The 27446-nt window shown below is 74.9% G+C and overlaps 4 protein-coding genes and 2 long non-coding RNA genes across 7 annotated transcripts; 3 read left to right on the forward strand and 3 right to left on the reverse strand.

The window, feature by feature from the left end:
- Window positions 1-349: 349 nt before the first annotated feature.
- On the reverse strand, window positions 350-1244 carry LOC138065051 (tRNA (cytidine(32)/guanosine(34)-2'-O)-methyltransferase-like; the record flags this gene model as incomplete). Its single annotated transcript, XM_068929288.1, is given in 4 exon segments — window positions 350-389; window positions 392-418; window positions 499-633; window positions 1066-1244. Coding segments are annotated over 4 exon segments (347 nt in total), but the record flags the coding sequence as incomplete, so codon positions are not given.
- A 255-nt stretch (window positions 1245-1499) lies between these two features.
- On the reverse strand, window positions 1500-4879 carry PLP2 (proteolipid protein 2). The gene is given in 6 exon segments (XM_068929290.1): window positions 1500-2049; window positions 2134-2221; window positions 2334-2429; window positions 3294-3395; window positions 3397-3450; window positions 4776-4879. Coding segments are annotated over 6 exon segments (435 nt in total). The 5' UTR covers window positions 4851-4879; the 3' UTR covers window positions 1500-2029.
- On the forward strand, window positions 2033-3392 carry LOC138065055 (uncharacterized). Its single transcript, XR_011138218.1, has 3 exons — window positions 2033-2077; window positions 2320-2453; window positions 3256-3392. It is a non-coding gene; the product is annotated as an uncharacterized lncRNA (long non-coding RNA).
- Window positions 4880-9765: 4886 nt separating the features above from the next.
- Window positions 9766-14053, forward strand: GPKOW (G-patch domain and KOW motifs). 2 transcript variants are annotated; one of them, XM_068929291.1, is made up of 11 exons: window positions 9766-10126; window positions 10371-10582; window positions 10677-10777; window positions 11508-11695; window positions 11998-12184; window positions 12304-12415; window positions 12993-13116; window positions 13210-13324; window positions 13479-13548; window positions 13647-13732; window positions 13846-14053. In XM_068929291.1, exons 1-11 carry the CDS (start codon window positions 9927-9929, stop codon window positions 13978-13980), a joined length of 1530 nt encoding a protein of 509 aa, XP_068785392.1. In that variant the 5' UTR covers window positions 9766-9926; the 3' UTR covers window positions 13981-14053. The 2 variants fall into 2 exon arrangements, with proteins under 2 accessions (XP_068785392.1, XP_068785393.1); XM_068929292.1 differs by having other exon boundaries at window positions 9779-10126; window positions 11592-11695.
- A 297-nt stretch (window positions 14054-14350) lies between these two features.
- WDR45 (WD repeat domain 45) lies at window positions 14351-22417 on the forward strand. Its single transcript, XM_068929289.1, has 11 exons — window positions 14351-14560; window positions 14646-14726; window positions 15449-15523; window positions 16650-16754; window positions 16832-16937; window positions 17043-17137; window positions 17394-17473; window positions 20192-20400; window positions 20485-20586; window positions 21966-22108; window positions 22179-22417. Exons 1-11 carry the CDS (start codon window positions 14389-14391, stop codon window positions 22286-22288), a joined length of 1278 nt encoding a protein of 425 aa, XP_068785390.1. The 5' UTR covers window positions 14351-14388; the 3' UTR covers window positions 22289-22417.
- Window positions 22418-22503: 86 nt separating this feature from the next.
- On the reverse strand, window positions 22504-27411 carry LOC138065052 (uncharacterized). The gene is made up of 6 exons (XR_011138217.1): window positions 27248-27411; window positions 26092-26392; window positions 25933-26007; window positions 24785-24930; window positions 24193-24320; window positions 22504-22653 (listed from the first exon to the last, which is right to left on the reverse strand). It is a non-coding gene; the product is annotated as an uncharacterized lncRNA (long non-coding RNA).
- Window positions 27412-27446: the final 35 nt, after the last annotated feature.

Genomic DNA, 27446 nt, shown 5'->3' on the forward strand with positions numbered 1-27446 from the left:
CAGGCCCCCCCACTGCCCCCTGGGGCCCCCCAAGCCAACTCCCAAGTACCCCCCAGCCCCCCAAGAAGCCCCTAGGACCCCCCCCAGGCCCCCCACCACCCCCTAGGACCCCCCAGCTGACTCCCAAGTACCCCCCAGCCCCCCAACAAGCCCCTAGGACCCCCCCAGGCCCCCCCACTGCCCCCTGGGGCCCCCAGCCGACTCCCAAGTACCCCCAGCCCCCCAACCAGCCCCTGGGACCCCCAACCAGCCCCCAGGACCACCCCAACCGACTGCCAAGTACCCCCCAGCCCCCCAACCAGCCCCTGGGACCCCCCCGGACCCCAACCGGCCCCCCAGCCGGCCCCACCTGAGCTTGCGGCTCAGCACCTGGCTCCAGCTGCCGGGGCGGCGCAGAGGTCGACGGCCCGGCGCACGCCTGCGGGGCGGCCGCGCCGTCAGCGCCCGGACGCCGGGGCCCCCCGCCCCCAGTCCCCCGCCCGGACGCCTGGGCCCTACCCTGGAAGAGGCCGAAGCGCTGGTCGAGCTGGAGCAGCTTGAAGGCGCTGCGGGCCCGCCAGCCCTCCTCCTTGGCCAGCCGGTAGTAGATGTCGCGCTTGTCCTTGGAGGAGCGGCCCATGGCGGCGCGGGGCCCTGCGTAAACACGACGCCGTTTTGGTAGGACCTACCGAAACGCAGGTGCGCGGGGGCGAGGCTCTCCCGGCCCCCCACCCCCTACCACCTTGCTATAACCCCCCCCCCCCAAAACAGCTCCTGACTGAGACCATCCTTATAAAACACCATTCGTAGTATTTATTTTTGTAGGGCCTACTGTAAACACCGGGCAGCGCACTGCGCATGCGCCGGCTGCCATCTTGGCGCGCTCACCCCCGCATTTCAAGCCGCCCGCCGCCCTCACTGCGCAGGCGCGTTCCCGCCGCCGCCGCCGCCCTCCTCCCACCGCGCATGCGCGCCGGCCCGCCCGGCCCGCCCTCGCGCGGCGCATGCGCGCAAAGCCCCCCGCGCGCCCAACCGCCCCCCTACCACAGCCGCCGCCGGCGCTTTACCGAGCGGGGCAGGTACCGACCCGGGGAGGGTACCGAGAACGGGCGGAGGAGCCGGAAGTGAGCGAGGGGAGCGGGAACGGCAGGGAGGCGGCGGGCAGCCCGTAGCGGTGCCGGTCAGCGCGGTGCGCGGCCGAAGGGAGGGCGCCGAGAGCCGCAGCGCGCATGCGCGGCGCGGGAAGCGGCAGCGGCGGGAAGGCGCGGAGGTGAGGGCGCATGCGCGGGGAAAAAAAAAAGCGGCCCGCGTGCACGGCGCATGCGCGGGCAGCGGGGCATGCTGGGGAGTGTAGTCCTCCGGGCACTGTGCTCTATAGGCGCCATAAGGGACGCCCAGAGCCCGGCGCATCCTCCCCCAGGTACTATAGGGGCCAAAGGACACCCCCGCCTCGCCCGGCGCGTCCCGCCCCGCCCCGCCGCTGCTGTAGGAGCCATAGGAACCGCCGCAGAAGCCCGAGCTGCTGTGAAAATTCCTTTATTTCCCATGATGACGCCCCAAAACGGCCTCCCCAAGCAGGAAACTCGAAGCTGCTGGAGGAGGAAGGGGGGGGGGCGAGGCAGTATGGCCCCCCGCGGGGGTCTGCCCTCCCCCTGAGATCCCTTGGGGCACCCTGAGGCACGGAGGAGTTCAAGGCACTTTTTGCAGGCACCGGAGGGAGAGCCCAGGCGTCCGGGCCCCCTTGCTCTGCCCCACAGACCACCCCCTCTCCCCAACCCCCCCCCCCCCGCAAGGAACCCCAGGCGTCCGGGCTCCCCTTGCTTTAAGCCGCTCTCCCTGCCTTCCCCAGGGGGCCCAGGCATCCGGGCCGCCCGCCTCCCCCCCCACCAATAACTTAAGGCCTGGCCTCTCCCTGGGTGGGAGAGGGGGTTTTTCAGGGTCTCTCTGCGCAGCTGGGGGGGGGAAGGGGGCGACCTGCCCCCTGCCCCCCCCCCGGGGGGGGTATCGACAGAGGTCGGGAAGGAGGAGGGGGGGCCGCGGCCAGGAGGGTTCAGGCGCCTTCCGGGGACTCTGCGGGGACAGGAGAGAGGGCGGCAGGGTGAGAGGGAGGCGGCGGCGGCGGGCCCCGGCCCTCCCAGCGCTCCCAGCGCGCACCAGTGGGGGCGGCGGCGTGGCCCTGGCGGACCGGCAGGGTGATGTAGGCGTCGTAGCCCAGCAGGATCCCGGCCAGCAGCCCGAACACCTGCACGGGGCGGGGGGGGGGGGCGTTGAAGGTGGCGGCGGCGGGGGGGGGGCGGATGGGGGCACTGACCCCCCCCCCCAACGCCGTGCTCCCCGCAGGCCCCCCCACTCACGCCGGCGGCGATGCCGGAGCCGTCCCGGTGCCCGATGATGACGATGAGGGAGGTGATGAGGAAGAGGAGGCAGCCGATGAGGCAGCGGATGAAGTCCTGAGGCGGCGCAGGCGGAGGCAGGTCAGTGCTGCCCCCCACCTCGGGGGGGACCCAGGCGTCCGGGCACCCCCTCCCCCTGCCAGGCCCCTGGGCACCCCGGTGTCTGGGAACCTCCCCCCCCCCCCCCCCCGAGACCCCAGCGTTTGGCTGCCCCCCCCCCTCCAAGCCCCCTTCCCCTGGGGTCCCGGTGCCCCCTGTGGCCCTCTGCCCCCCAGGGACCTCTGTGTCCGGGTGCCCCCCCCCAGTCTGGTGCCCCCTAACCCCCTGGACCCCCCCAAGGTCCTCCCTGACCCCCTGTGCCCCCCACCCCCAGGTGGGTGTTCAGGTGCCCCCCGACCCCCTCCATCCTTTCCCCCCCCCGGCGTGCGGGCGCCCCCAACTCCCCGTGTCCCCCCCCGCAGGGCCCCGGCATCCATGCGCCCCCGACCCCCCGTGTCCCCCCCCGCAGGGCCCCGGTGTCCGGGCACCCCCGACCCCCCCCGTGTCCCCCCCCGCAGGGCCCCGGCGTCCATGCGCCCCCGACCCCCCGTGTCCCCCCCGCAGGGCCCCGGCGTGCGGGCGCCCCCGACCCCTCCATGTCCCCCCGCAGGGCCCCGGTGTCCGGCCGCCCCCGACCCCCCCCGTGTCCCCCCCGCAGGGCCCCGGCGTCCGGGCGCCCCCGACCCGCCGTGTCCCCCCCGCAGGGCCCCGGCGTGCGGGCGCCCCCGACCCCCTGTGTCCCCCCCCGCAGGGCCCCGGCGTGCGGGCGCCCCCGACCCGCCGTGTCCCCCCCCGCAGGCCCCGGTGTCCGGGCGCCCCCCGACCCCCCGTGTCCCCCCCGCAGGGCCCCGGCGTCCGGGCGCCCCCCGACCCCCGGCTCACGCTCCAGCCCCAGTGGACGAGGGCGAGGCGCCGGTGCACGCCGCACACGTAGACCACGAAGAAGGCGGCGGCGAAGACGAGCTCGCAGACGGCCACGCCGGTGGTAGCCGGGCGTGCGCGAGGCCCCGTAGCACACCAGGGTGAGCACGCACAGCACCTGCGGCGGCCCCCAGGCCCTCGTAGCGCCCCGCGCCGCCCCCCCAGGCCCTCGTAGCCCCCCGCCCCGCCCCCCGCGCCGCCCCCCGAGGCCCTCGCAGCCCCCCTCGCCGCCCCCTGAGGCCCTCGTAGCCCCCCGCGCTGCCCCCGCGCCGCCCTCCGAGGTCCTGCCGGCGCCTGTAGCGCGGCTGCCGCAACACCCGGTGGAGCCCCCACAGCGCCGCCTATAGACCGCTTATGGAGCCTGTGCAGTGCCCCCTATGGAGCCCCCATAGCGCCACCTATAGACCCTCTATGGAGCCTGTGCAGCGCCCCCCTATGGAGCCCCCATAGCGCCACCTATAGACCCCCTATGGAGCCCGCGCAGCACCCCCCTTTGGAGCCCCCATAGCACCACCTATAGACCCCCTATGGAGCCCGCGCAGCAGCCCCCTATGGAGCCCCCATAGCGCCGTCTATAGACCCCCTATGGAGCCCGCGCAGCACCACCCTATGGAGCCCCCATAGCGCCACCTATAGACCCCCTATGGAGCCTGTGCAGCGCCCCCCTATGGAGCCCCCATAGCGCCACCTATAGACCCCCTATGGAGCCTGTGCAGCACCACGCTATACAGCCCCATAGCGCCACCTATAGACCCCCTATAGCGCCACCCTATGGAGCCCCCATAGCGCCACCTATAGACCCCCTATGGAGCCCGCGCAGCACCACCCTATGGAGCCCCCATAGCGCCACCTATAGACCCCCTATGGAGCCTGTGCAGCACCACCCTATGCAGCCCCCATAGCGCCACCTATAGACCCCCTATGGAGCCTGTGCAGCACCACCCTATGCAGCCCCCATAGCGCCACCTATAGACCCCCTATAGCACCACCCTATGGAGCCCCCATAGCGCCACCTATAGACCCTCTATAGCACCGCCCTATGGAGCCCTTATAGCGCTGTCTATAGACCCCCTATGGAGCCCGCGCAGCACCACCCTATGGAGCCCCCATAGCGCCACCTATAGACCCCCTATAGAGCCCCTATAGCGCCACCCTATGGAGCCCCCATAGCGCCGTCTATAGACCCCCTATGGAGCCCCTATAGCGCCGCCTGTAGACCCCCGATGGAGCCCCCATAGCAAGGGCGGGGGTCTCTTAAAGGGGCCGCGGCGCCTGCAGGTCTTAAAGGGGCAACAGCGCGCCCCGAAGAGGGGGTGGCGGTGCTGGGGGGGGGCCTTAAAGGGGCCGCGCCGCCACGTGCCGGGCACGGCCGGGACCGACCCCCTCCCCCCCCCGCCGCCGGGGGAGCCCCCCCCCGCGGCCCCCCCGGGGCCCCGCACTCACGATCTCCCCCAGCAGCACCAGCCCCTTGAGGGTGCGGGTGAAGGCGACGCAGCTCTGGGACCCGCTCGGCTCCATGGCGGCGGCGGCGGCGGCGGCGGGGGGGGGCGGGGGGGGCGCGGGGCGGCGGCGGGTGCGGCCCGGCCGGGCGGGGTGCGGGGGGGGGGGGGAGAGCCCCGCGCGGATTGGCGGGAGCGGCTCGTGGGCGGGGCCAGGAGCGGGGGGGGGGAACCCCCGCGCGGATTGGCGGGAGCGGCTCGTGGGCGGGGCCGGGAGCGGGGGGGGGGGAACCCCCCGCGCGGATTGGCGGGCGGGAACCCCCCGCGCTGATTGGCGGGAGCGGCTGGCGGGCGGGAGCGGGGAACCCCCCCCCCCCGCGCGGATTGGCGGGAGCGGCTCGTGGGCGGGGCCGCGAGCGGGGGAACCCCCCGCGCTGATTGGCGGCAGGGGCTTGCAGCGGGGGAGGCCCCGCCCCCCGCGGCAGTGATTGAGGCGCGTGGGGGGGGGGAGGCCGCTGATTGGGGCGCGGTGCTTCGGGGGCGGGGCCGGGAGCGCCTTGTGAATGGGGTGGGGGGGCGGGGGGTCCCCGGGGAGCGGGGATAATGGGAGGGGCGGAGCCCGGGGCCGGAGGGGGCCGTGTCTGGCCCCCCCCGCGCCCCCCCCGGCCCGGGCACCGCCCTGGCGGTGACTCAGCCGCGGCAGGATGTGGGCACCGCCGGATGCTGCGGGGGGGGGGGGGGGGGGGGCGGTTAGGTTCCCTGCCCAGGCCTGTCGGCGCGCCCGGACGCCTGGGCCCCGCAGGGAGTGGGGGAGGGGGGGCGGGAATGACTCGAGCGAGGCGGTTGCAACTCCGCGACCGTTTATTGCCCGCGAAACGCGCGCGTGGCCCGGCCCCCCCCCCCCCGCCGAGGGGGGGGAATGGCTCCGCCCGCGGCCCCCCCCGCCTCCGCGGAGGGAATGGCTCCGCCCACCGCGGCTCCGGATTGGCGGGTGCTGAGGGGGGCGGGGCCAGCCCGCCAGCCTTGGGCATGTGGCGGGGGCGGCGGGCGGTACCACTGCCCGGAGCGGGGGGGGGGGTGGGGGGGGCTGGCCGGGCCACTGCTGAGGTAGGGGAGCCAGGCCGTACCATTGCATAGTGCGCGGGGGGAGCATGGGGGGGGATCCCTGAGGCACTGCCCCCGGGGGGGCCCGGCTGTCCCCGGGGGGCTCCCGCCGCCGCCGCCGCCGCTGCTCCGGGCTCGCGGGCTGGTCTGGGGGAAGAGAGGCGGATGGGGTGCTCGGGGGGGGGGGGCACCGCCCCCGGGCCTCCCCCCTCCCGCCGTGGTGCCATGGTTCCTGCCACAGGGGCAGGGGAGGGTGGGCTGTACCATGGACACGGGGGGGGCAGGGATGGAGGGAACCATTCCTGTGGAATGGGGGGAGGTCGGGGGAGCCCATGGGGTGGAGCGAACCATTGTTGTGACATGGGGGGAGGTCGGGGGAGCCCATGGGGTGGAGCGAACCATTGTTGTGACATGGGGGGAGGTCGGGGGAGCCCATGGGGTGGAGCAAACCATTGCTGCGAGATGGGGGGAGGTCGGGGGAGCCCACGGGGTGGAGCAGACCATTGCTGCGAGATGGGGGGAGGTCGGGGGAGCCCGCGGGGTGGAGTGAACCATTGCTGTGAGATGGGGGGAGGTCGGGGGAGCCCGCGGGGTGGAGCAGACCATTGCTGCGAGATGGGGGGAGCCCGCGGGGTGGAGCAAACCATTGCTGTGAGATGGGGGGAGGTCGGGGGAGCCCACGGGGTGGAGCGAACCATTGTTGTGACATGGGGGGAGGTCGGGGGAGCCCATGGGGTGGAGCGAACCATTGCTGCGAGATGGGGGGAGGTCGGGGGAGCCCACGGGGTGGAGCGAACCATTGTTGTGACATGGGGGGAGGTCGGGGGAGCCCGCGGGGTGGAGCGAACCATTGCTGCGAGATGGGGGGGGCCGGGCGAGCCCATTTCCGCGTCGGCGGCGGGGGGGGCACCCACCAGCGCGGGTCGCGGCGTCCCACGAGGCAGAAGCAGGGCTCCCCGCGGGGCGAGCGGGTGACGCAGAGCGCCAGGCTGCCGAGCGCCGTCGCTGCCGGGGGGGGGGGGACGGACGGGGACGACGCGCACACACAGACAGGCGGACGGAGGGGGTGAGCGCGGCCCCGGTGCCCCCAGCGGCGGCCCGGCCGGCGGGGGGGGGGGGGGCCGCGCTCACCGTGGGCCGGCGCGGGGCTCATGGCGGCCGTGGTGGGCGCCCCGGGGATCTCCAGCAGCTGGTCGCTCACCTGCCCCCCCCCCCCCGCGGTCAGGGTGGGGGGGGCAGGAGACCCCCCCCCCCCGGCGGTACCTGGACGTGGCCGCGGCCCCCCCGCAGCCCCAGCCCGAAGCCCAGGGGCCCCCGCAGCACCTCCACGGCCAAGGGTGCCGCTGCCGGCGGGGGGGGGCTGGGGGCGGGGCACGGCTGGGGGGCCCCGCCCCCTGCCCCCCCAGTTCCCCCCTAGCTGCCCCCCAGGCTCCCGGTTGCCCCGATGCTCCCAGTTGCCCCCAGTCCCCCCCCCAATCCACCCCCCAGGCTTCCAGTTCCCCCCAGTTGCCCCCAATCCCCCCACCAGCTCCCAGTTGTCCCCAATCCCCCCAGTAGCTCCCAGTTACCCCTATTTCCCCCCCACCAGCTCCCAGTTGCCCCCAGTGTCCCCCCCAGTAGCTCCCAGTTACCCCCATTTCCCCCCACCAGCTCCCAGTTGCCCCCAGTGTCCCCCCCACCAGCTCCCAGTTGCCCCCAGTCCCCTCCAGTAGCTCCCAGTTACCCCATTCCCCCTACCAGCTCCCAGTTGCCCCCAGTGTCCCCCCCAGTAGCTCCCCAGTTGTCCCCAGTGTCCCCCCCAGTAGCTCCCAGTTACCCCTGTTCCCCCCACCAGCTCCCAGTTGCCCCCATTCCCCCCCCAGTAGCTCCCAGTTCCCCCCGTTCCCCCCACCAGCTCCCAGTTGCCCCCAGTGTCCCCCCCAGTAGCTCCCAGTTCCCCCTGTTCCCCCCCACCAGCTCCCAGTTGCCCCCAGTCCCCCCCAGTGCCCCGGCGCCTACCTGCGGCCAGGGCAGGCCGTGGCCCGGCCCCCCCCCGTCACTGCCCCCCTCCAGGTCGACGCCGGCCCCGGGGGCTGCGGGGGGGAGGCGGGCTGAGGGGCCCAGTCCCTCCCAGTGCCCCCAGTCACCCTCCCAGCCCTATGCCACAGCCCCCTCCCTGGCATGGGGGACTGGGCTGGCTATGGGGCAGGGACCCCCCCGAGCACCCAGCCGTGGGGCAGGGACCCCCAGGGACCCCCAGCCGTGGGGCAGGGACCCCCCCGAGCACCCAGCTGTGGGGCAGGGACCCCCCCAGAGCACCCAGCTGTGGGGCAGGGACCCCCCCCAGGGAAGGGACCCCCCCCGAGCACCCAGCTGTGGGGCAGGGACCCCCCCCTGAGCACCCAGCCGTGGGGCAGGGACCCCCAGACACCCCAGCCGTGGGGCAGGGACCCCCCCCAAACACCCAGCCGTGGGGCAGGGACCCCCCCCGGGGAAAGGACCCCCCCCCGAGCACCCAGCCGTGGGGCAGGGACCCCCAGCCGTGGGGCAGGCCCCACTCACCGGCCGGGGGGCCGAGCAGCAGGTCCCGGGGCTCGGGGCCCACGAAGCTGGTGACGGCCAGGGTGGCCCCCCAGCCCCCCCCCGGTGGGGGGCCGGGGCCTGCGGGACACACGGGGCTGCCCCACGGCGCCCCACACCGCTCCCAGTGCCCCCCAGTGCCGCCAGGCCCCTCCCAGTGCTCCCCAGTCTCCCCGTTCCCCTCCCAGTGCCCCGCCAATCCCTCCCTCAGCACCCCCCAGTGCCCCCCAACCCCCTCCCAGTACTCCCAGTTCCCTCCCAGTGCCCCCCAATCCCCTCCCAGTGCCCTCCCAGCACCTCCTATTGCCCCCCAATCCCCTCCCAGTGCCCCCAATCCCCTCCCAGTTCCCTCCCAGCACCTCCTATTGCCCCCAAATCCCCTCCCAGTGCCCCCAATCCCCTCCCAGTGCCCCCAACCCCCTCCCAGTTCCCTCCCAGTGCCCCCCATTCCCCTCCTAGTGTCCCCAATCCCTCTCCTAGCACCCCCTATGTCTCCAATCCCCCCCCAGTGCCCCCAATCCTCCTCCCAGTGCCTCCCAGTGCCCTCAATCTCCTTCCCAGTGCCCCCAATACCCCCCAGTGCCTCCCAGTACCCCCAATCCTCTTCCCAGTGTCTCCCAGTTGCTCCCATTCCCCTCCCAGCCTCCCCCCCAGCCCCCCGTTGCCCCAGCCCCGCTCACCCAGAGCTGGGGGGGGGCCGGGGGGGGCCCAGGGGCCCGGCCCCCCCCATGGGTGGCCCGAGGGGTCCCTCGTCGGGGGGGGGGCCTGCTCCAGAGCCCCCCAGTGCCCCCACCCTGGGGCAGGGGGGAGACAGGCAGCGGGGGCGGCAGGGACCCGCCGGGGGCCCCCAGACCCCCCAGTCCCTTCCAGTCCCTTCCAGTCCTCCCCCAGGCCCTGTGACCCTCACCCCCCCAGTGCTTCCAGTCCCCCCCAGTGCTCCCATTGCCCCCCAGCCCCCATGACCCCAACCCCCCACTACTCCCAGTGCTCCCAGTCCCCCCCCAGTGCTCCCAGTCCCCCCCCGTCCTCCCCCAGGCCCTGTGACCCTCACCGCCCCAGTACTCCCAGTCCCCCCCAGTGCTCCCAGTGCCCCCCAGCCCCCATGACCCCAACCCCCCCACTACTCCCAGTGCTCCCAGTCCCCCCCAGTGCTCCCAGTCCCCCCAGCTCCGCCCGGTACCGGCCGCGGGGTCGCCCCGGCAACGGGAGCCGCGGCCCGGCTCGGCGCGTCGCTCGGCCGCGGGGGCGCCGGCCGTGACGGGCGGCCGCGCCGACCAATCAGCGCCGGAGCCCCCGCCGCCGTCGCCGCCCCCGTGCGGGCCGCCGTACCCCGCGCGGAGGGAAGGCTTAATGGCGGCGCGGCGCAGAGGCTCGCGGGAGTTGTAGTCCGCGCCGCCTCGCAAGGCCCGCCGGGAGCCGCGGGCGCGCGGCGGGGCTCAGGGCGCCGCGGGACTCCACTTCCCACAGTGCCTCGCGGCGGCCGGCGAGCAAGATGGCGGCGAGCAGCGGAGCCGAGGCCGGGAGCGCGGCGGCGCCGGAACCCGCCGCGGCCGGGCCGGTGTCGTTCGGTTTCAGCCGCACGGCGGGGCGGCGGCGGGTGCTGGGGGCCGGGCCGTGCGCGGAGCCCGGCGGGGAGCGGGAGGAGGCCGAGCCCGACTTCCTCACGGCCGTGGAGGACCGGGAGCTGCTCAGGTGCCGAGTGCGCATGCGCGTTGGGGGGGGAGGGCCGCGCGCGCGCGGCGGCGGCGCGGCGAGGCGGGGGAGCGAGTGCGCGTGCGGGAGCGACGAGTCCGCGGCGCGCATGCGCGATCGCAGCTCGGCCGCGCTGCACATGCGCGCTGCCTTGCGAGGAGGGGGGCTGGGCCAGCGCTGGGCAAATCGGCGCTGGGGGCGGGGCCGGGGAGGGAGGGACTAACGCTCTGGCTCCGCCCCCCAGCGTGCACCCGGCCCCGCCTCCCCCGAAGGAGCTGGTCATCCCCCTGCTCCCGCCCCCCCGCTGGAAGAACCCCGACGCCCCGCCCAGCGGCACAAGCCCCGCCCACAATGCCGCGGGCCCCGCCCACAATGCCGCGGGCCCCGCCCCCGCGGCAGACCCCCTCGACGGCCCCGTCTCGGTGGAGTCGCAGGCGGTGCGGGAGATCCTCGAGGGTGAGTACGAGCCGGGGGGGGGAGCCGGGGGGGGGGAGCCGGGGGGGGCCCAGGCGTCCGGCTGAGCCTGCCCCCGCCCCCTCTGTCGCCACAGAGACGCGGCAGAGCCGGGAGCGGGGCGAGGGGCCGCCCGGGCCCCCCCTCTCCATCCCCGTCTCGCTGCAGGACCGGGACATCGCCTCGCGGCCCCAGCCTGTGAGTGATGCCGGCACCCCCCAACCTCCCCGGGACCCCTGAGCCCCCCTCTGGGACCCCTGAACCCCCCTCTGGGACCCCTGAACCCCCCCCGGGACCCCAGAACCCCCCCCAGGACCCCTGAGCCCCCCTTGGGATCCTTGAACCTCCCTCTGGGACCCCCAAACCTCCCCGGGACCCCCGAGCCCCCCTTGGGAGCCCTGAACCCCCCCCCCGGGACCCCCGAACCCCCCCCGGGATCCCCGAACCCCCCTCACCCCCCTCTGGGACCCTTGAACCTCCCTCTGGGACCCCAGAACCCCGCCCCAGGAACCCCAGAATCCCCTCTGGGACCCCAATCCTCCCTCCGGGACCCCAGAATCCCCTCTGGGACCCCCGAACCCCCCTCTGGGACCCCCGAACCCCCCCCAGGAACCCCAGAACCCCCCCTGGGACCCCCAAATCCCCCCCAGGATCCCCAGAATCTCTCCCCGGCACCCCCGAACCTCCCCCAGGAACCCCAGAACCCCCCCTGGGACCCCAGAACCTCGCTCCAGGACCCCAGAACCCCCCTTGGGACCCCAGAGTCTCCCGCTGGGAAGCCCCAACCCTCCCTCTGGGACCCCGGAGCCCCGCTTATTACCCCAGAACCCCCCTGGGACCCCAGAAGCTCCTCCAGGACCCCCCCCAGGACCCCCAACCCCCCCCAGGGAGCCCAGAACCCCTACCTGGCCCCCCGGAACCCCCCCAGGACCCCCAGAACCTCCGAGCAGGCCCCCCGGAGAGCCCCATGACCGCCCCCCGGCGCCCCCCGACGCCGTACGGTGCCCCGCAGGGCCCCCAGGACTACGCGGCCGTGCCGGTGGAGGCCTTCGGGCTGGCCATGCTGCGGGGCATGGGCTGGAGCCAGGGCCGGGGCATCGGGCGCACCTTCCAACGGTGAGGGCCCCGGAGCGCGGCGGGGGGGGCGCGCGCCCCCGCCGGGGGGGTAACGCCGCGGGGAGGGGGCACGCGCTGCGCGCCCCCCGGCCAATACCCCGTTGGGGGGGGGAAACAGCTCCAAAGCGGGGCGAAAAGTTTTCGGGGACAGCAACTAGCGTGGGGGGGGGGTAAGAAAAACGACAAAAAGAGCACATGAGGCTGCTCTTGGGGGGGTAAATACCCAGCAGGGTGTTGGGGGGGGTCTCAGGGGTCCCGCGACTCCCCTGATCCCCCCCCACCCGCCACGTCCTTCCCCCCAGGGTGGTGAAGCCCCTGGAGCACCGGCTGCGCCCCCGGGGGCTGGGGCTGGGAGCAGAGCCGGCCCCCCCCGGCGCCCCCCGGCCCGGGCAGCCGCCGTCCCGGGGGGGGCCGGAGCCCGGGGGGGGCTTGGCCGTGGGGGAGACGGTGCGCATCGAGGCCGGGCCCCACCGCGACATGTACGGCAAGGTGAGCGTCCCCCCCGGCCCCCCGAAACGGGGCGGGGGGCTGGGGGCCTCGCAGCAGCCCCCAGTTGGGGCTGGGGGCCCTGGACCCCCCCCCGACCCCCTTGCTGCCCCCCCCCCCAGGTTGAAGGGCTGGACCCCGAGACCGCCCGGGTAATGGTGCGCCTGACGCTGGGGGGGCAGACGGTGACCGTGAGCCAGCACAGCCTGCGGCCGGCCACCCCCCCGGGCAGCGGTGAGTGTCCCGGCGCCCCCCCGGTGCCCCCCAGTGCCCCCCCGGGCAGCGGTGAGTGTCCCGGCGCCCCCCCGGTGCCCCCCCAGGCAGCGGGGAGTGTCCCGGCGCCCCCCCGGTGCCCCCCGGTGCCCCCCCGGGCAGCGGTGAGTGTCCCGGCGCCCCCCCCGGTGCCCCCCGGTGCCCCCCCGGGCAGCGGTGAGTGTCCCGGCGCCCCCCCTGTGCCCCCTAGGGCCCCCCCGGGCAGCGGTGAGTGTCCCGGCGCCCCCCCGGTGCCCCCCAGTGCCCCCCCGGGCAGCGGTGAGTGTCCCGGCGCCCCCCCGGTGCCCCCCAGTGCCCCCCCCGGGCAGCGGTGAGTGTCCCGGCGCCCCCCCGGTGCCCCCCAGTGCCCCCCCGGGCAGCGGTGAGTGTCCCGGTGCCCCCCCGGTGCCCCCCCGGGCAGCGGTGAGTGTCCCGGCGCCCCCCCCAGTGCCCCCCCGGGCAGCGGTGAGTGTCCCGGTGCCCCCCGGTGCCCCCCGGTGCCCCCCCGGGCAGCGGTGAGTGTCCCAGCGCCCCCCAGTACATCCCAGTCCCCCCACAGGCAAGCCCCAGAAAGGGAAAGACGCCCCGAAGGGGGAGGCCGAGGAGGGCCCGGACGCCGGGGCCCCCGCCCGGAGCCGGGGGGAGCGGGACGGGAAGAGGAAGCCGCCCCCCGTGGCTGAGAGGTGAGACTGGGGGGCCCTATAGCGCCCGGGACTGGGGGGGGGGACAGGCTTGGGGGCCCCCGGACGCCGGGACCCACGGCCGTGCCCCTCCAGGGCGCCGAAGAAGGGGCGGGGGGCGCCCCCCGCCGGCCCCCACTGGCTGCGGCGGGACCTGCGGGTGCGCTGCGTCGACAGGACCCACGGCGCCGGGCGCTACTACAACTGCAAGGTGGGTCACGGCGGGCTGGGGGGGTCCCTGCGCCCCCCACCCGGCCCCACGGCGCCCCACAATCCCCGGGGGCTGGCTGGGGGGTCCCTGTGGCCCCCCGGCTGCCCCCTGGGGCAGGGTGGGGGTCCCCACCGTGACCCACGTGCCCCCGCAGATGGTGGTGGAGGACGTGGTCTCCGGGGACACCTGCGTGTGCCGCACGGACGAGGGGCGCCTGGTGGAGGGTGAGTGCGGGCCGGCGGCCCCCCCGCCCCCCTCCCCCGGTGCCCCAGCGCCCCGGGGGGGCCGGGGGGCCCCCGCTGAGGCCCCCGCTGCCCCCCAGGCCTGCGGGAAGCCATGCTGGAGACGGTGATCCCCCGCGGCGAGGCCGACCGCGTCATGGTGGTGCTGGGCCAACACGCCGGGAAGGTGAGCGGCCCCCCCCCAACCCCGCCAGGCTCCAAGATGGCCACCGCGGCTTCACCCCTCCCGGTGACATCACAGGGGCGGGTTGTAACCCAGCGTTCCCCCCTTCCCCCCAGGTGGGCCGGATCCTGGAGCGGGACCCGGCGCGGAGCCGGGCGCTGGTGCAGCTGCAGCGGGAGGCGGCCGGGCGGGTGCTGGCGCTGGACTACGACGCCATCTGCCACTACGTGGGGGGCGCCGAGGACGACTGACGCCGCGCGGCCGCCGCCGCCAACGCCCCCCCCCCCCCAGCCCGCGCGAATAAAGGCGGCGATACCCGCCCCCGCCCGTGTCTCTTGTGCCTCTGTGTGTGCGGATGAGGGCCCCCCCCGAATGAACCCAGGCATCTGGGTGGGTGAGGCCACCCTGCCACCTGAAGCCGCCCCTGTGCCAGCTCCAAACATGGCCACTGCTGCCCGCTTCCAAGATGGCGCCAGCCCCAAACATGGCCACCCTGCCCGCTTCCAATATGGCGCCAGCTCAAACATGGCCACCGTGCCCGTTTCCAATATGGCGCCAGCCCCGATCATGGCCGCTGCCCGCTTCCAATATGTCGCCTGCCGCCGGTGACCTCCCGCTTCCAAGATGGCGAGGGCAGAGGGCGGTTGCCAGCCGTCAAGATGGCGGCGGGCGGCGACGGTTGCCAGGGGCAACGCCGGCGCTCCCGCCGTGGCGCCGCTTCCCGCCCTGCCGCTCGGTCACGTGCCCGAAGGGGGCCGCTCTGGCCCGCAGCGCTGTGGAGACTCTATGGCCTAGCGCCGCCCGCCGCCGCCGGTGTTTGCAGCGGCCCCGGTAGCGGGACGGGGGGGGCGCGGGGGGGTCCGGGGGGGTCCGGGGGGGGCGGGAGCCCCTCTTAACCCCCCCCCGCCTCCCGCAGGCCCGAGCGCGGAGCGGGCAGCGGCCGCCGCCATGGCGCAGGCCCGGGGGGTGAACAGCCTCCGCTTCAACCAGGACCAGAGTGAGTGCGGGGCCGGGGACCCCCGAAGGCCCCCAAAATACCCCCCGGGACCCCCCCGATCGGGGTCCGACAGCTCCTGAACCCCCCCGGGACCCCCCCCAGCTCGGGGTCCGACAGCTCCCGAACCCCCCCCGGGACCCCCAAAATACCCCCCGGGACCCCCCCCGACACCGGGTCCGGCAGCCCCTAAACACCCCCCCCCGGGACCCCCAAAATACCCCCGGGACCCCCCCCCCCGACACCGGGTCTGGCAGCCCCTAAACACCCCCCCCGGGACCCCCAAAATACCCCCCGGGACCCCCCCCCCGACACCGGGTCTGGCAGCCCCTAAACACCCCCCCCGGGACCCCCAAAATACCCCCCGGGACCCCCCCCCCGACACCAGGTCCGGCAGCCCCTAAACACCCCCCCCGGGACCCCCAAAATACCCCCCCCAGTCACCCGCTGTCTGGGAGCCCTTAACCCCCCCCCGGTGCCCCCCGCTGCCCCCTTCCCCAGGGAAACGGTGCCTGGAAGCCCCCAAATAGCCCCCCCGGGAGCCCCCCAACCCCCCCCCAGGGGACCCTGCTGTCCGGGAGCCCCCAAAACCCCCTTCCCCAGGGAAACGGTGCCTGGGAGCCCCCCAACCTGCACCCCCCCTCCTCCTCGGGCCCCCCCCCCAAAATCCCTCCCGGGACACCCCTCTGGGGGAGGGGGGCACCCAGGGCCGCCCCCCCCCCCAGGCTGTTTCTGCTGCGCCATGGAGTCGGGGGTCCGCATCTTCAACGTGGAGCCCCTCATGGAGAAGGGGCACCTGGGTGAGCAGGCCCGGACGCCGGGGCCCCTCTCGGGGGTGGGGGGGGCGCAGGGCTCTGTGGGGTCCCTGCTTGAGACTTAGGGGGGGTCGGGGGCCGTTTTGGGGCCCCCTGCCCTGGTGGAAGGGGTTTGGGGGGGGGCGGAGGGGGTGTTTTGGGAGCCCCCTGCCCTGGGGAAGGGGTTTGGGGGGGTCCGGGGGGGTGTTTTGGGGTCCCCTTGCCCTGGTGAAGGGGTTTGGGGGGTCCAGGGGGGTGTTTTGGAGGCCCCCTGCTCTGGTGAAGGGGTTTGGGGGCATCTGGGGGGCTGTTTTGGGCCCCCCCTGCCCTGGGGAAGGAGTTTGGGGGGGTCCAGGGGGGCGTTTTGGGCCCCCCCTGCTCTGGTGAAGGTGTTTGGGGGCATCTGGGGGGCTGTTTTGGGCCCCCCCTGCCCTGGGGAAGGAGTTTGGGGGGTCCAGAGGGGTGTTTTGGGCCCCCCCTGCCCTGGGGAAGGAGTTTGGGGGGTCCAGAGGGGTGTTTTGGGCCCCCCCTGCTCTGGGGAAGGGGTTTGGGGGGGTCTGGGGGGCTGTTTTGGGAGCCCCCTGCCCTGGGGAAGGGGCTTGGGGGGGTCTGGGGGCCATTTTGGGAGCCCCCTGCCCTGGGGAAGGGGTTTGGGGGGGGTCGGAGGGGGTGTTTTGGGCCCTCCCCGCCCTGGGGAAGGAGTTTGGGGGGGTCGGGGGCCGTTTTGGGGCCCCCCCTGCCCTGGGGAAGGGGCTGGGGGGGGTCGGAGGGGGTGTTTTGGGCCCCCCCCCGCCCTGGGGAAGGGGTTTGGGGGGGTCCAGGGGGGTGTTTTGGGCCCCCCCCTGCCCTGGGGAAGGGGCTTGGGGGCGTTTTGGGGCTGGGCACAGGGATGAAAGGGGGCGTTTGGGGGGTGGGCGTGGGCCCGGGGGGGGCGTTGGGGGGTGTTTTAGCCCCCCCCCCCGAGAAAGAAGCTGTTGCGGGGGGGGGAGCGAGGGGGATTTGGGCGGGCTGCGGAGGGGTCGGTTTGGGGGTGTCGCTGGGGAGGGGGGGGTTCGGCCCCCGTCCGGGGGGTTGGGGGGGTGCGCGGGGGGGGGTCCCGGGGGCTTTCGGGACCCCCCCCGTCCGCCCGCAGAGGCGGAGCAGGTGGGCAGCGTGGGGCTGGCGGAGATGCTGCATCGCTCCAACCTGGTGGCCCTCGTGGGCGGCGGCGGCAGCCCCAAGTTCTCCGAGCAATCAGGTGCGCCCGGGGGGGGGGCCGGGGGGGCGCCCGGACGCCTGGGCCCCTGGCTGACCCCCCCCCGCCCCCCCCGGCAGTGCTGATCTGGGACGACGCGCGCGAGGGGAAGGAGGCCAAGGACAAGCTGGTGCTGGAGTTCGCCTTCCCCAAACCCGTGCTGGCCGTCCGCATGCGCCACGACAAGTGAGGACCCCCGCCGCCACCCCCGAGGGGGCCCAGGCGTCCGGGCGGCCCCCGCCCCCGCCGCCAGCCCCCCCGGGGGACCCAGGCGTCCGGCTGTGCCCCCAGGATCGTCGTCGTGCTGCGCACTCGCATCTACGTCTTCTCCTTCCCCGAAAACCCCACCAAGCTCTTCGAGTTCGACACCCGCGACAACCCCAAAGGTCGCTGCCCCCCCCCAGCCGGGGCCCCGGCGTCCGGGCTGCCCCCCCCCCCACCGCCAGCGACCCCGTCTCTGGGCCCCGGGCGGGCAACGAGCTCAATTAACCGCAGCTGCGCTAACGAGGGGGCTGGCTGGGGGGGGGGGGGGCTGAGCGCCTGCACCTGGGGCCCGGACACCTGGGCCCCCTGCCAGCACCGCCCCCCCCGGGTCCGGGGGGCCCAGGCGTCCGGGGGACCCAGGCGTCCGGCTGCCCGCAGGGCTCTGCGACCTCTGCCCCAGCCTGGAGAAGCAGCTGCTGGTCTTCCCCGGCCACAAGTGCGGGAGCCTCCAGCTGGTGGTGAGGGGCACTGGGGGCACTGGGGGGACTGGGGGGGCACTGGGGGGACTGGGGGGGAGTAGGGAGGACTGGGGGGGACTGGGAGGGTACAGGGAGGGAGTAGGGGGAACTGGGGGGACTGGGGGGGACTGGGAGGCACCAAGTGGGACTGGGGGGCAGTGGGGGGGGTACTGGGAGGCACTGGGGGGCACTGGGAGGCACTGGGAGGTGCTAGGAGGGTACAGGGAGGGAGTAGGGGGAACTGGGAGGCACTGGGGGGTACTGGGAGGTGCTAGAAGGGTACAGGGAGGGAGTAGGGGGAACTGGGAGGCACTGGGAGGCACTGGGAGGTGCTAGGAGGGTACAGGGAGGGAGTAGGGGGAACTGGGAGGCACTGGGGGGTACTGGGAGGTGCTAGGAGGGTACAGGGAGGGAGTAGGGGGAACTGGGAGGCACTGGGAGCGCTGGCGAGCACTGGGAGCACTGGGGGGGACTGGGAGGTACTGAGGGGAACTGGGGGGGCACTGGGAGGCACTGGGAGCAGTGGGGGGCACTGGGAGCAGTGGAAGGCATTGGGGAGCACTGGGGAGCACTGGGAGCAGTGGGAGGTGCTAGAAGGGTACAGGGATGGAGTAGGGGAACTGGGAGCACTGGGAGGCACCAAGTGGGACTAGGGAGGACCAGGAGGTACAGGGAGGCACTGGGAGCACTGGGGGGGACTGGGAGGGACTGGGAGCACTGGGGGGTACTGGGAGGTGCTAGGAGGGTACAGGGAGAGAGTAGGGGAACTGGGAGCACTGGGGAGCGCTGGGAGCACTGGGAGGTGCTAGGAGGGTACAGGGAGGGAATAGGGGAACTGGGAGCACTGGGAGGCACTGGGGGGCACTGGGAGGTGCTAGAAGGGAACAGGGAGGGAGTAGGGGAACTGGGAGCACTGGGAGGCACTGGGAGGTGCTAGGAGGGTACAGGGAGGGAGTAGGGGCACTGGGAGCACTGGGAGGCACTGGGAGGTGCTAGGAGGGAACAGGGAGGGAGTAGGGGAACTGGGAGCACTGGGAGGCACTGGGAGGTGCTAGGAGGGTACAGGGAGGGAGTAGGGGCACTGGGAGCACTGGGAGGCACTGGGAGGTGCTAGGAGGGTACAGGGAGGGAGTAGGGGCACTGGGAGCACTGGGAGGCACTGGGAGGTGCTAGGAGGGAACAGGGAGGGAGTAGGGGAACTGGGAGCACTGGGAGGCACTGGGAGGTGCTAGGAGGGTACAGGGAGGGAGTAGGGGCACTGGGAGCACTGGGAGGCACTGGGAGGTGCTAGGAGGGTACAGGGAGGGAATAGGGGAACTGGGAGGCACTGGGAGCACTGGGAGGCACTGGGAGGTGCTAGAAGGGAACAGGGAGGGAGTAGGGGCACTGGGAGCACTGGGGGGCACTGGGAGGTGCTAGGAGGGAACAGGGAGGGAGTAGGGGCACTGGGGGGCACTGGGAGCACTGGGAGGCACTGGGAGGTGCTAGGAGGGAACAGGGAGGGAGTAGGGGCACTGGGAGGCGCTGGGGGGCACTGGGAGCGCTGGGGGCCCTGGGAGGTGCTAGGAGGGTACAGGGAGGGAGTAGGGGCACTGGGGGGCACTGGGAGGCGCTGGGGGGCACTGGGAGGTGCTAGGAGGGTACAGGGAGGGAGTAGGGGCACTGGGAGGCACTGGGAGCACTGGGAGGCACTGGGGAGCACTGGGGGGCACTGGGAGGTGCTAGGAGGGTACAGGGAGGGAGTAGGGGCACTGGGAGCACTGGGAGGCACTGGGAGGCACTGGGAGGTGCTAGAAGGGAACAGGGAGGAAGTAGGGGCACTGGGAGGCACTGGGGGGCACTGGGAGGCACTGGGAGGCACTGGGAGGTGCTAGAAGGGAACAGGGAGGGAGTAGGGGAACTGGGAGCACTGGGGGGCACTGGGAGGTGCTAGAAGGGAACAGGGAGGGAGTAGGGACACTGGGGGGCACTGGGAGGCACTGGGAGGTGCTAGGAGGGAACAGGGAGGGAGTAGGGGCACTGGGAGGCGCTGGGGGGCACTGGGAGCACTGGGGGGCACTGGGAGGCGCTGGGGGCACTGGGAGCGCTGGGAGGCACTGGGAGGTGCTAGAAGGGAACAGGGAGGGAGTAGAGGCACTGGGAGGCACTGGGAGCACTGGGAGGTGCTAGGAGGGAACAGGGAGGGAGTAGGGGCACTGGGAGGCGCTGGGAGCACTGGGAGGTGCTAGAAGGGAACAGGGAGGGAGTAGAGGCACTGGGAGCACTGGGGGGCACTGGGAGGTGCTAGGAGGGAACAGGGAGGGAGTAGGGGCACTGGGAGCACTGGGAGGTGCTAGGAGGGAACAGGGAGGGAGTAGGGGCACTGGGAGGCGCTGGGAGCACTGGGGGGCACTGGGAGGTGCTAGAAGGGAACAGGGAGGGAGTAGAGGCACTGGGAGCAGCGGGAGGCGCTGGGGGGCACTGGGAGGCGCTGGGAGCACTGGAGGGCACTGGGAGGTGCTAGAAGGGAACAGGGAGGGAGTAGGGGCACTGGGAGCAGCGGGAGGCGCTGGGGGGCACTGGGAGGCGCTGGGAGCACTGGAGGGCACTGGGAGGTGCTAGAAGGGAACAGGGAGGGAGTAGGGGCACTGGGAGCAGCGGGAGGCGCTGGGGGGCACTGGGAGCGCTGGGGGCCCTGGGGGCGGCGGGGGCCGGGTGGGCAGCCCCCGTGCCCCCCAGGAGCTGGCGAGCGCGGCGCCGGGGACGTCGTGGGCGCCGGTGACGGTCAACGCGCACCAGAGCGAGGTGGCCTGCGTCGCCCTGAGCCCGGCCGGCGCCCTGGTGGCCTCGGCCTCCCGCAAGGGCACCCTCATCCGCCTCTTCGACACCCGCTCGCGCGCCAAGGCGGTGGAGCTGCGCCGCGGCACCGACCCCGCCACCCTCTACTGGTGAGGGGGGGCCGCGGGGGGGTCCCGTCCCCGTCCCCGTCCCCGTCCCCCCCCCGCGGCCCCGCGCTCACCCGCTGCCCCCAGCCTGGCCTTCAGCCCCGACTCGGCCTTCCTGTGCGCCGCCAGCGACAAGGGCACCGTCCACGTCTTCGCCCTGCGCGACACCCGCCTCAACCGCCGCTCCGCGTGAGTCACCCCCCGGGGCCCCCACCCCCGGGTGCTGCGCCCTCCAACGCCCCCCCCACCCCCGGGTGCTGCACCCTCCAACGCCCCCCCACCCCCGGGTGCTGCGCGCTCCAACGCCCCCCCCACCCCCGGGTGCTGCGCCCTCTAACGCCCCCCCCACCCTGGGTGCTGCACCCTCCAACGCCCCCCCCCCACCCCCGGGTGCTGCGCCCTCCAACGCCCCCCCCACCCCTGGGTGCTGCGCCCTCTAACACCCCCCCCACCCTGGGTGCTGCGCCCTCCAACGCCCCCCCCACCCCTGGGTGCTGCGCCCTCCAACGCCCCCCCCACCCCTGGGTGCTGCACCCTCCAACGCCCCCCCCACCCTGGGTGCTGCACCCTCCAACGCCCCCCCCCACCCCCGGGTGCTGCGCCCTCCAACACCCCCCCCACCCCTGGGTGCTGCGCCCTCTAACACCCCCCCACCCTGGGTGCTGCACCCTCCAACGCCCCCCCCACCCCTGGGTGCTGCACCCTCCAACGCCCCCCCCCACCCCCGGGTGCTGCGCCCTCCAACGCCCCCCCACCCCTGGGTGCTGCGCCCTCTAACACCCCCCCCACCCTGGGTGCTGCGCCCTCCAACGCCCCCCCCCACCCCTGGGTGCTGCGCCCTCCAACGCCCCCCTCCACCCCCGGGTGCTGCGCCCTCCAACGCCCCCCCCACCCTGGGTGCTGCGCCCTCCAACGCCCCCCCCCACCCCTGGGTGCTGCACCCTCCAACGCCCCCCCCACCCTGGGTGCTGTGCCCTCCAACGCCCCCCCCACCCCCGGGTGCTGCGCGCTCCAACGCCCCCCCCCCACCCCTGGGTGCTGCGCCCTCCAACCCCCCCCCCCCACCCTGGGTGCTGCACCCTCCAACGCCCCCCCCACCCCCGGGTGCTGCGCCCTCCAACGCCCCCCCCCCACCCTGGGTGCTGTGCGCTCCAACGCCCCCCCCACCCCCGGGTGCTGTGCGCTCCAACGCCCCCCCCCACCCCCGGGTGCTGCACCCTCCAACACCCCCCCACCACCCCCGGGTGCTGCATGCTCTAACGCCCCCCCCCACCCTGGGTGCTGCGCCCTCCAACGCCCCCCCCCCGGCCGGGCTGCTGCACCCTCTAACGACCCCCCCATCCCTGGGCACTGTGCCCCCTTACCTGCCCCCCCTGGGAGCTGTGCCCCCTAAGTGTCCCCCCCCGGTGCTGTGCCCCCTACCTGCCCCCCCGACTGCCCCCCACCCCCAGGCCGTGCGCCCCCCGGCTGCCCCCCAAGCGGGGAGCTGCGCCCCCCGGCTGCCCCGCACCGGGGCGACGCGCCCCCTAAGTGCCCCCCCGCCGCCCCACGCGCCCGGCCCCCCGCAGGCTGGCGCGGGTGGGCAAGGTGGGCCCGGTGCTGGGCCCCTACGTGGAGTCGCAGTGGTCGCTGGCCAGCTTCACCGTGCCGGCCGAGGCGCCCTGCGTCTGCGCCTTCGGCCGCGGCGGCCGCAGCCCCAGCTCCGTCGTCGGTGAGTCGGGGGGCCGGGGGGCGCCGGGGGGGGCGCCGGGGGGCGCCGGCCCCGCTGACCCCCCCGCCAGCCGTCTGCGTGGACGGCACCTTCCACAAGTTCGTCTTCAGCCCCGACGGCAACTGCAACCGCGAGGCCTTCGACGTCTACCTGGACATCTGCGACGACGACGACTTCTGACCCCCCGCGCCCCCCCCCAACAGCAGACCCCCCCCCCGGGGGCGCCCCCCCCCAACAGCGACCCCCCGCCGCCCTGCGCAGCCGTCTCGCTTTATTTCGCGTCGCTCGGTACAAAGAAGCGGATTTTTAAAAGGAAAAAAAAAAGCGTCGCCCCCCGCGGGGGGGGGGGGGTGAGGGGGGCCCCCCCCCACGTGCCTCGGGTCCCCCGGGGGGGGGGCCGCTGCTGGTGCTGGGTGGGGGCTGCTGGTGCGGCCGGGGGGGGCACGGCGTAGCCCTTGAAGAGACGGGGGGGGTCGGGGGGGTCAGAGCGGGGGGTCGACGCCGAACTTGAGGCGATGCAGCAGCGTCTTGGCCGGCAGCAGGGCCTGGGGGGGGGGGACGGGGGGGTCAGAGGGGACCCTGCCCCCCCCCCACGTGATGGTACCGCCCAAAGGACACACCCCCCCCGGCACATTGGTACCGCCAACGGACACCCCCCATACAATGGTACCACCCAACGGACACCCCCCCCATACAATGGTACCGCCCAAAGGACACCCCCCCCATACAATGGTACCGCCCAACGGGCCACACCCCCCCCCGGATGGTGCTGCCAATGGGACCCCCCCCCCATCATGGTACAGTCCCCAACTCACACTCCGCCGAGGGCCCCTCAACCAACAGTGGTGCAGCCCCCCCCCCCCGGCCCCCAAAAATGATGCGCACTCATGTAACATGCATGCCCACTCCCGCTCCCACTCACGCTCACACTCCCACTCCTGCTCCCACTCGCGCTCACACTCCCGCTTGCACTCCCACTCCTGCTCACACTCTTGCTCCCACTCCCACTCCCATTCCTGCTCACACTCGCACTCCCACGCACACTCCTGCTCCCACTCCCGCTCACACTCCCACTCGCGCGCCCGCTCCCACTCCCGCTCGCGCTCCCGCTCACACTCCCGCTCCCGCTCACACTCCCACTCGCACTCCCACTCGCACTCCCACTCCCGCTCCCACTCCCGCTCACACTCCCCACTCGCACTCCCGCTCCCACTCCCGCTCGCGCTCCCGCTCACACTCCCGCTCCCGCGCTCACACTCCCGCTCACACTCCCACTCCCACTCCCGCTCGCACTCCCGCTCCCACTCCTGCTCCCGCTCGCACTCCCGCTCCCGCTCGCACTCCCACTCCCGCTCGCACTCCCGCTCCCACTCCCGCTCGCACTCACACTCCCGCTCGCACTCCCACTCCCGCTCGCACTCCCGCTCCCGCTCGCACTCCCCACTCCCGCTCGCACTCCCACTCGCACTCCCGCTCACACTCCCACTCCTGCTCGCACTCCCACTCGCATTCCCGCTTCCACTCCCGCTAACACTTGCACTCCCACTCCCACTCACACTCACACTCCCACTTGCATTCCCGCTCCCACTCCTGCTCCCGCTCACACTTGCACTCCCGCTCACACTCCCGCTCACACTCCCACTCCTGCTCACACTCGCACTCCCACTCACACTCCTGCTCACACTCACACTCCCGCTCACACTCCCGCTCGCACTCACACTCCCGCTCCTGCTCCCACTCCCACTCCCGCTCGCACTCCCGCTCGCACTCCCACTCGCACGCCCGCTCGCACTCCCGCTCCCACTCGCACTCCCACTCCCGCTCGCACTCCCGCTCACACTCCCACTCCCACTCCCGCTCGCACTCCCACTCCCGCTCGCACTCCCACTCGCACTCCCGCTCCCACTCCCGCTCCCACTCACACTCGCACTCCCGCTCCCACTCCCGCTCCCACTCCCACTCCCACTCCCACTCCCGCTCCCACTCCCGCTCGCACTCCCGCTCGCACTCCCGCTCGCACTCCCGCTCCCGCTCCCACTCCCGCCCGCACTCCCGCCCGCTCTCCCGCCCGCGCCGGCGCCCACCGGGTGCTGCACGTAGCCCCGGCAGCGGTAGCACCAGGCCGACAGGTCGCTGTAGCTCAGCACCAGCGCGTGGCCGGCGGCGGCGCCGTGCGCCAGCATGTGCCCCCCACGTAGCGCCCGCACAGCACCTGCGGGGGGGGGGGGGGGGGGCGCAGAGTGGAGGGACATTTGGGGTGAAAAACGGGGCTTTGGGGACACGGGGGGGGGCTCAGCAAGGGTTTAGTGGTGCCAAGGGGGGATTTTGGGGGGGGCCCGGAGGGGCTTTGGGGGTGCAGGAGAGCGCTGGGGGGGGGACCTGGGAGGTGCCAGGGGCTTTTGGGAGCCGGGGGGGCATTAGGGGGGCGTTTGGGGGCAGGAGCTATGGGGGGGGTTGGGGGGGATTTGGGGGTTGAAGGGGGCATCTACAGGGGCAAGGGGAGGAGAATGCGGGTGGGGGGCATTCGGGGGGTACTTGGGGGTCGGGGGGGTATTTGCATGCCGGGGGTGGGTATTTGGGACCTCAGGGAGATTTAGGAGCCGGGGGGGGGCATTGGGGGGGTGTTTGGGGGGTCTGGGGGGCATTTGGGGGGGTATCGGGGGGCCCCGGACTCACCCGGTAGCAGCTGAGGCAGAGCCAGGGCTCCCGGCGGCTCCCGCAGGCCTCGCAGGGGGGGCGGCGGCCAGGCCCCCCCCCGGCACCGGCGCCACCGCCCCGACGTGGGGGCAGTCGCGCAGGGGGGTGACGGCGAAGAGCAGCCCCTGGGGGGGCGGGGGGGGGGGGCGCGTGGGACCCCGGCGTCCGGGCAGCCCTGCCCCCCCCCGCCCCCAGCCCCCCAGCGCGAGGGGCCCAGGTGTCTGGGTGCCCCCCCCCACCCCCAGCGCAAGGGGCTCAGGCGTCCGGGTGCCCCCCCCACCCCAAGGGGCTCAGGCGTCCGAGTGCCCCCCCCAGACCCACCCCGAGGGGCCCAGGCGTCCGGGTGGCCCCCCACCCCCAGCACAAGGGGCCCAGGCATCCGGGTGCCCTCCCCACCCCAAGGGGCCCAGGCGTCCGAGTGCCCCCCCAGACCTACCCCGAGGGGCCCAGGCGTCCGGGCGCCCCCACCCCCAGCGCGAGGGGCCCAGGCATCCGGGTGCCCCCCCACCCCCAGCACGAGGGGTCCAGGCATCCGGGCGCCCCCCCCACCCCCAGTGCGAGGGGTCCAGGCATCCGGGTGCCCTCCCCACCCCAAGGGGCCCAGGCGTCCGAGTGCCCCCCCCACCCCCAGCGCGATGGGCCCAGGCGTCCGGGCACCCCCCCCACCCCAGCGCGAGGGGCCCAGGCATCCGGGTGCCCCCCCACCCCAAGGGGCCCAGGCGTCCGAGTGCCCCCCCAGACCTACCCCGAGGGGCCCAGGCGTCCGGGCGCCCCCCCACCCTCAGCGCGAGGGGCCCAGGCATCCGGGTGCCCTCCCCACCCCCACCGGGAGGGGCCCAGGCGTCCGGGCGCCCCCCCCACCCCCAGCGCGAGGGGCCCAGGCATCCGGGTGCCCCCCCCACCCCAAGGGGCCCAGGCGTCCGAGTGCCCCCCAGACCTACCCCGAGGGGCCCAGGCGTCCGGGCGCCCCCCACCCCCAGCGCGAGGGGCCCAGGTGTCCGGGCACCCCCCCACCCCCAGCGCGAGGGGCCCAGGCATCCGGGCACCCCCCACCCCCACCGGGAGGGGCCCAGGTGTCCGGGCACCCCCCCACCCCCAGCGCGAGGGGCCCAGGCGTCCGGGCTCACCTCCTCCAGCTCCTCCTCCAGGTGGGTGGGGGAGGGGAGGGGTCCGGCCGCCTCCTCCAGGAGTCCGGGGGGGTCCTCGGAGGGGGGGGAGGGAAGGTTGGGGGAGGGGCTGCTCCACCAGGCCCCGCCCCCTCGCACTGACCCCGCCCACACCCCTACCTGAAGGGCGGGGTCCGCCAGAGGAAGCCCCGCCCCTGGCTGGCTGCTGGCCCCGCCCTCAGGGGAGGCGGGGCCCGGGGGGTCCCCCAGGCGGAGCTCCCCCAGGTTCATGATGTCATCGAGGCGCGTGAGGTCACTGTCGCGTGGATGTCGTCGGCGCGGGTGATGTCACGGCTGTCAGTGAGGTCATCGTGGTGGGGTGTGACGTCATCACGGGCTGCGAGGTCGCGTGTGATGTCATCGTGGGGCGTGTCGCCAGCTGGGCCCTGCTCCTCAGGGGGCTCCTCCTCGGCCGGGGGGACTGGGGGGGGGAGGAGGGGGCGCGTGGGGCTCGCCGTGGGGCGCTGGGCCCGGGGGTCCCGCTGAGGGGCTGGGGGGTCCCCGCGGGGCAGAGCGTCCCCGAGGGGCTGGGCCTCCCTGGGGGGTCCCTGTGGGGCCAGGGCTCGCCATGGGGCTGGGGGTAGCCATGGGGCAGGGCGCCCCCAGGGGTGGCTGTGGGTGCAGCCGTGGGGCGGGAGGGTGTCCCCGAGGGGCAGGGTGTCCCGGGGTGGCCGTAGGGTAACCGAGGGGCAGCCGGGGAGGGGGGGGCAGCCGTGGGGCAGGGGCAGCCGTGGGGCTGAGGCAGCCGTGGGGCAGCCGGGGGGGGCAGCTGTGGGTCAGCCGGGGGGGGCAGCCATGGGGCAGGGGTGGCCGTGGGTCAGCCGGGGGGGGTCAGCCGTGGGGCAGCCGGGGGGGGGCAGCCGGGGGGGGCAGCCGTGGGGCAGCCAGGGGGGGTCAGCCATGGGTCAGCCGTGGGGCAGCCGGGGGGGGTCAGCCGGGGGGGGGTCAGCCGTGGGGCAGCCGGGGGGGGCAGCCGTGGGTCAGCCGTGGGTCAGCCGGGGGGGTCAGCCGGAGGGGGGGTCAGCCGGGGGGGGCAGCCGTGGGGCAGGGGTGGCCGTGGGTCAGCCGGGGGGGGGTCAGCCGGGGGGGGGGTCAGCCGTGGGGCAGCCGGGGGGGGGCAGCCATGGGGCAGGGGCAGCCGTGGGGCAGCCAGGGGGGTCAGCCGTGGGGCAGCCGGGGGGGGTCAGCCAGAGGGGGGGTCAGCCGGGGGGGGGTCAGCCGTGGGTCAGCCGGGGGGGCAGCCGTGGGGCAGCCGGGGGGGGGCGGCGGCACTCACCGGGGGGCCGGGGCGGGAGGCGCAGGCAGCCCCAGGAGCCCCAGTGGGCGCCGCGCGTCAGCTCCAGGGCGCGCAGGGGGCCGGGCTGGGGGGGGCGCCGGGGGGGGCAGCGCCGGGGGGGGGTCGCCCAGCAGCACCCGCGTGCACTGCGCCACCCCCCTCCGCCGTCGCCCCCAGGTTGTAGCCGCCCTGCCGGCCC

Source organism: Struthio camelus, unplaced genomic scaffold (assembly GCF_040807025.1).
Source record: "Struthio camelus isolate bStrCam1 unplaced genomic scaffold, bStrCam1.hap1 HAP1_SCAFFOLD_285, whole genome shotgun sequence".
Taxonomy (NCBI): Eukaryota; Metazoa; Chordata; class Aves; order Struthioniformes; family Struthionidae; genus Struthio; species Struthio camelus.

Excerpts from the sequence above, each read along its gene's own strand:
- WDR45 (XM_068929289.1), top strand. The coding sequence starts at position 14,389 with ATGGCGGCGGGCGGCGACGGTTGCCAGGGGCAACGCCGGCGCTCCCGC. Across the intron at positions 20,401-20,484 it reads GACCCCGCCACCCTCTACTG|CCTGGCCTTCAGCCCCGACT; the intron begins GTGAGGGGGGGC and ends CGCTGCCCCCAG. Across the intron at positions 20,587-21,965 it reads CGCCTCAACCGCCGCTCCGC|GCTGGCGCGGGTGGGCAAGG; the intron begins GTGAGTCACCCC and ends GGCCCCCCGCAG.
- GPKOW (XM_068929291.1), top strand. The coding sequence starts at position 9,927 with ATGGCGGCGAGCAGCGGAGCCGAGGCCGGGAGCGCGGCGGCGCCGGAA. Across the intron at positions 10,583-10,676 it reads GGTGCGGGAGATCCTCGAGG|AGACGCGGCAGAGCCGGGAG; the intron begins GTGAGTACGAGC and ends CTGTCGCCACAG. Across the intron at positions 11,696-11,997 it reads ATCGGGCGCACCTTCCAACG|GGTGGTGAAGCCCCTGGAGC; the intron begins GTGAGGGCCCCG and ends CCTTCCCCCCAG.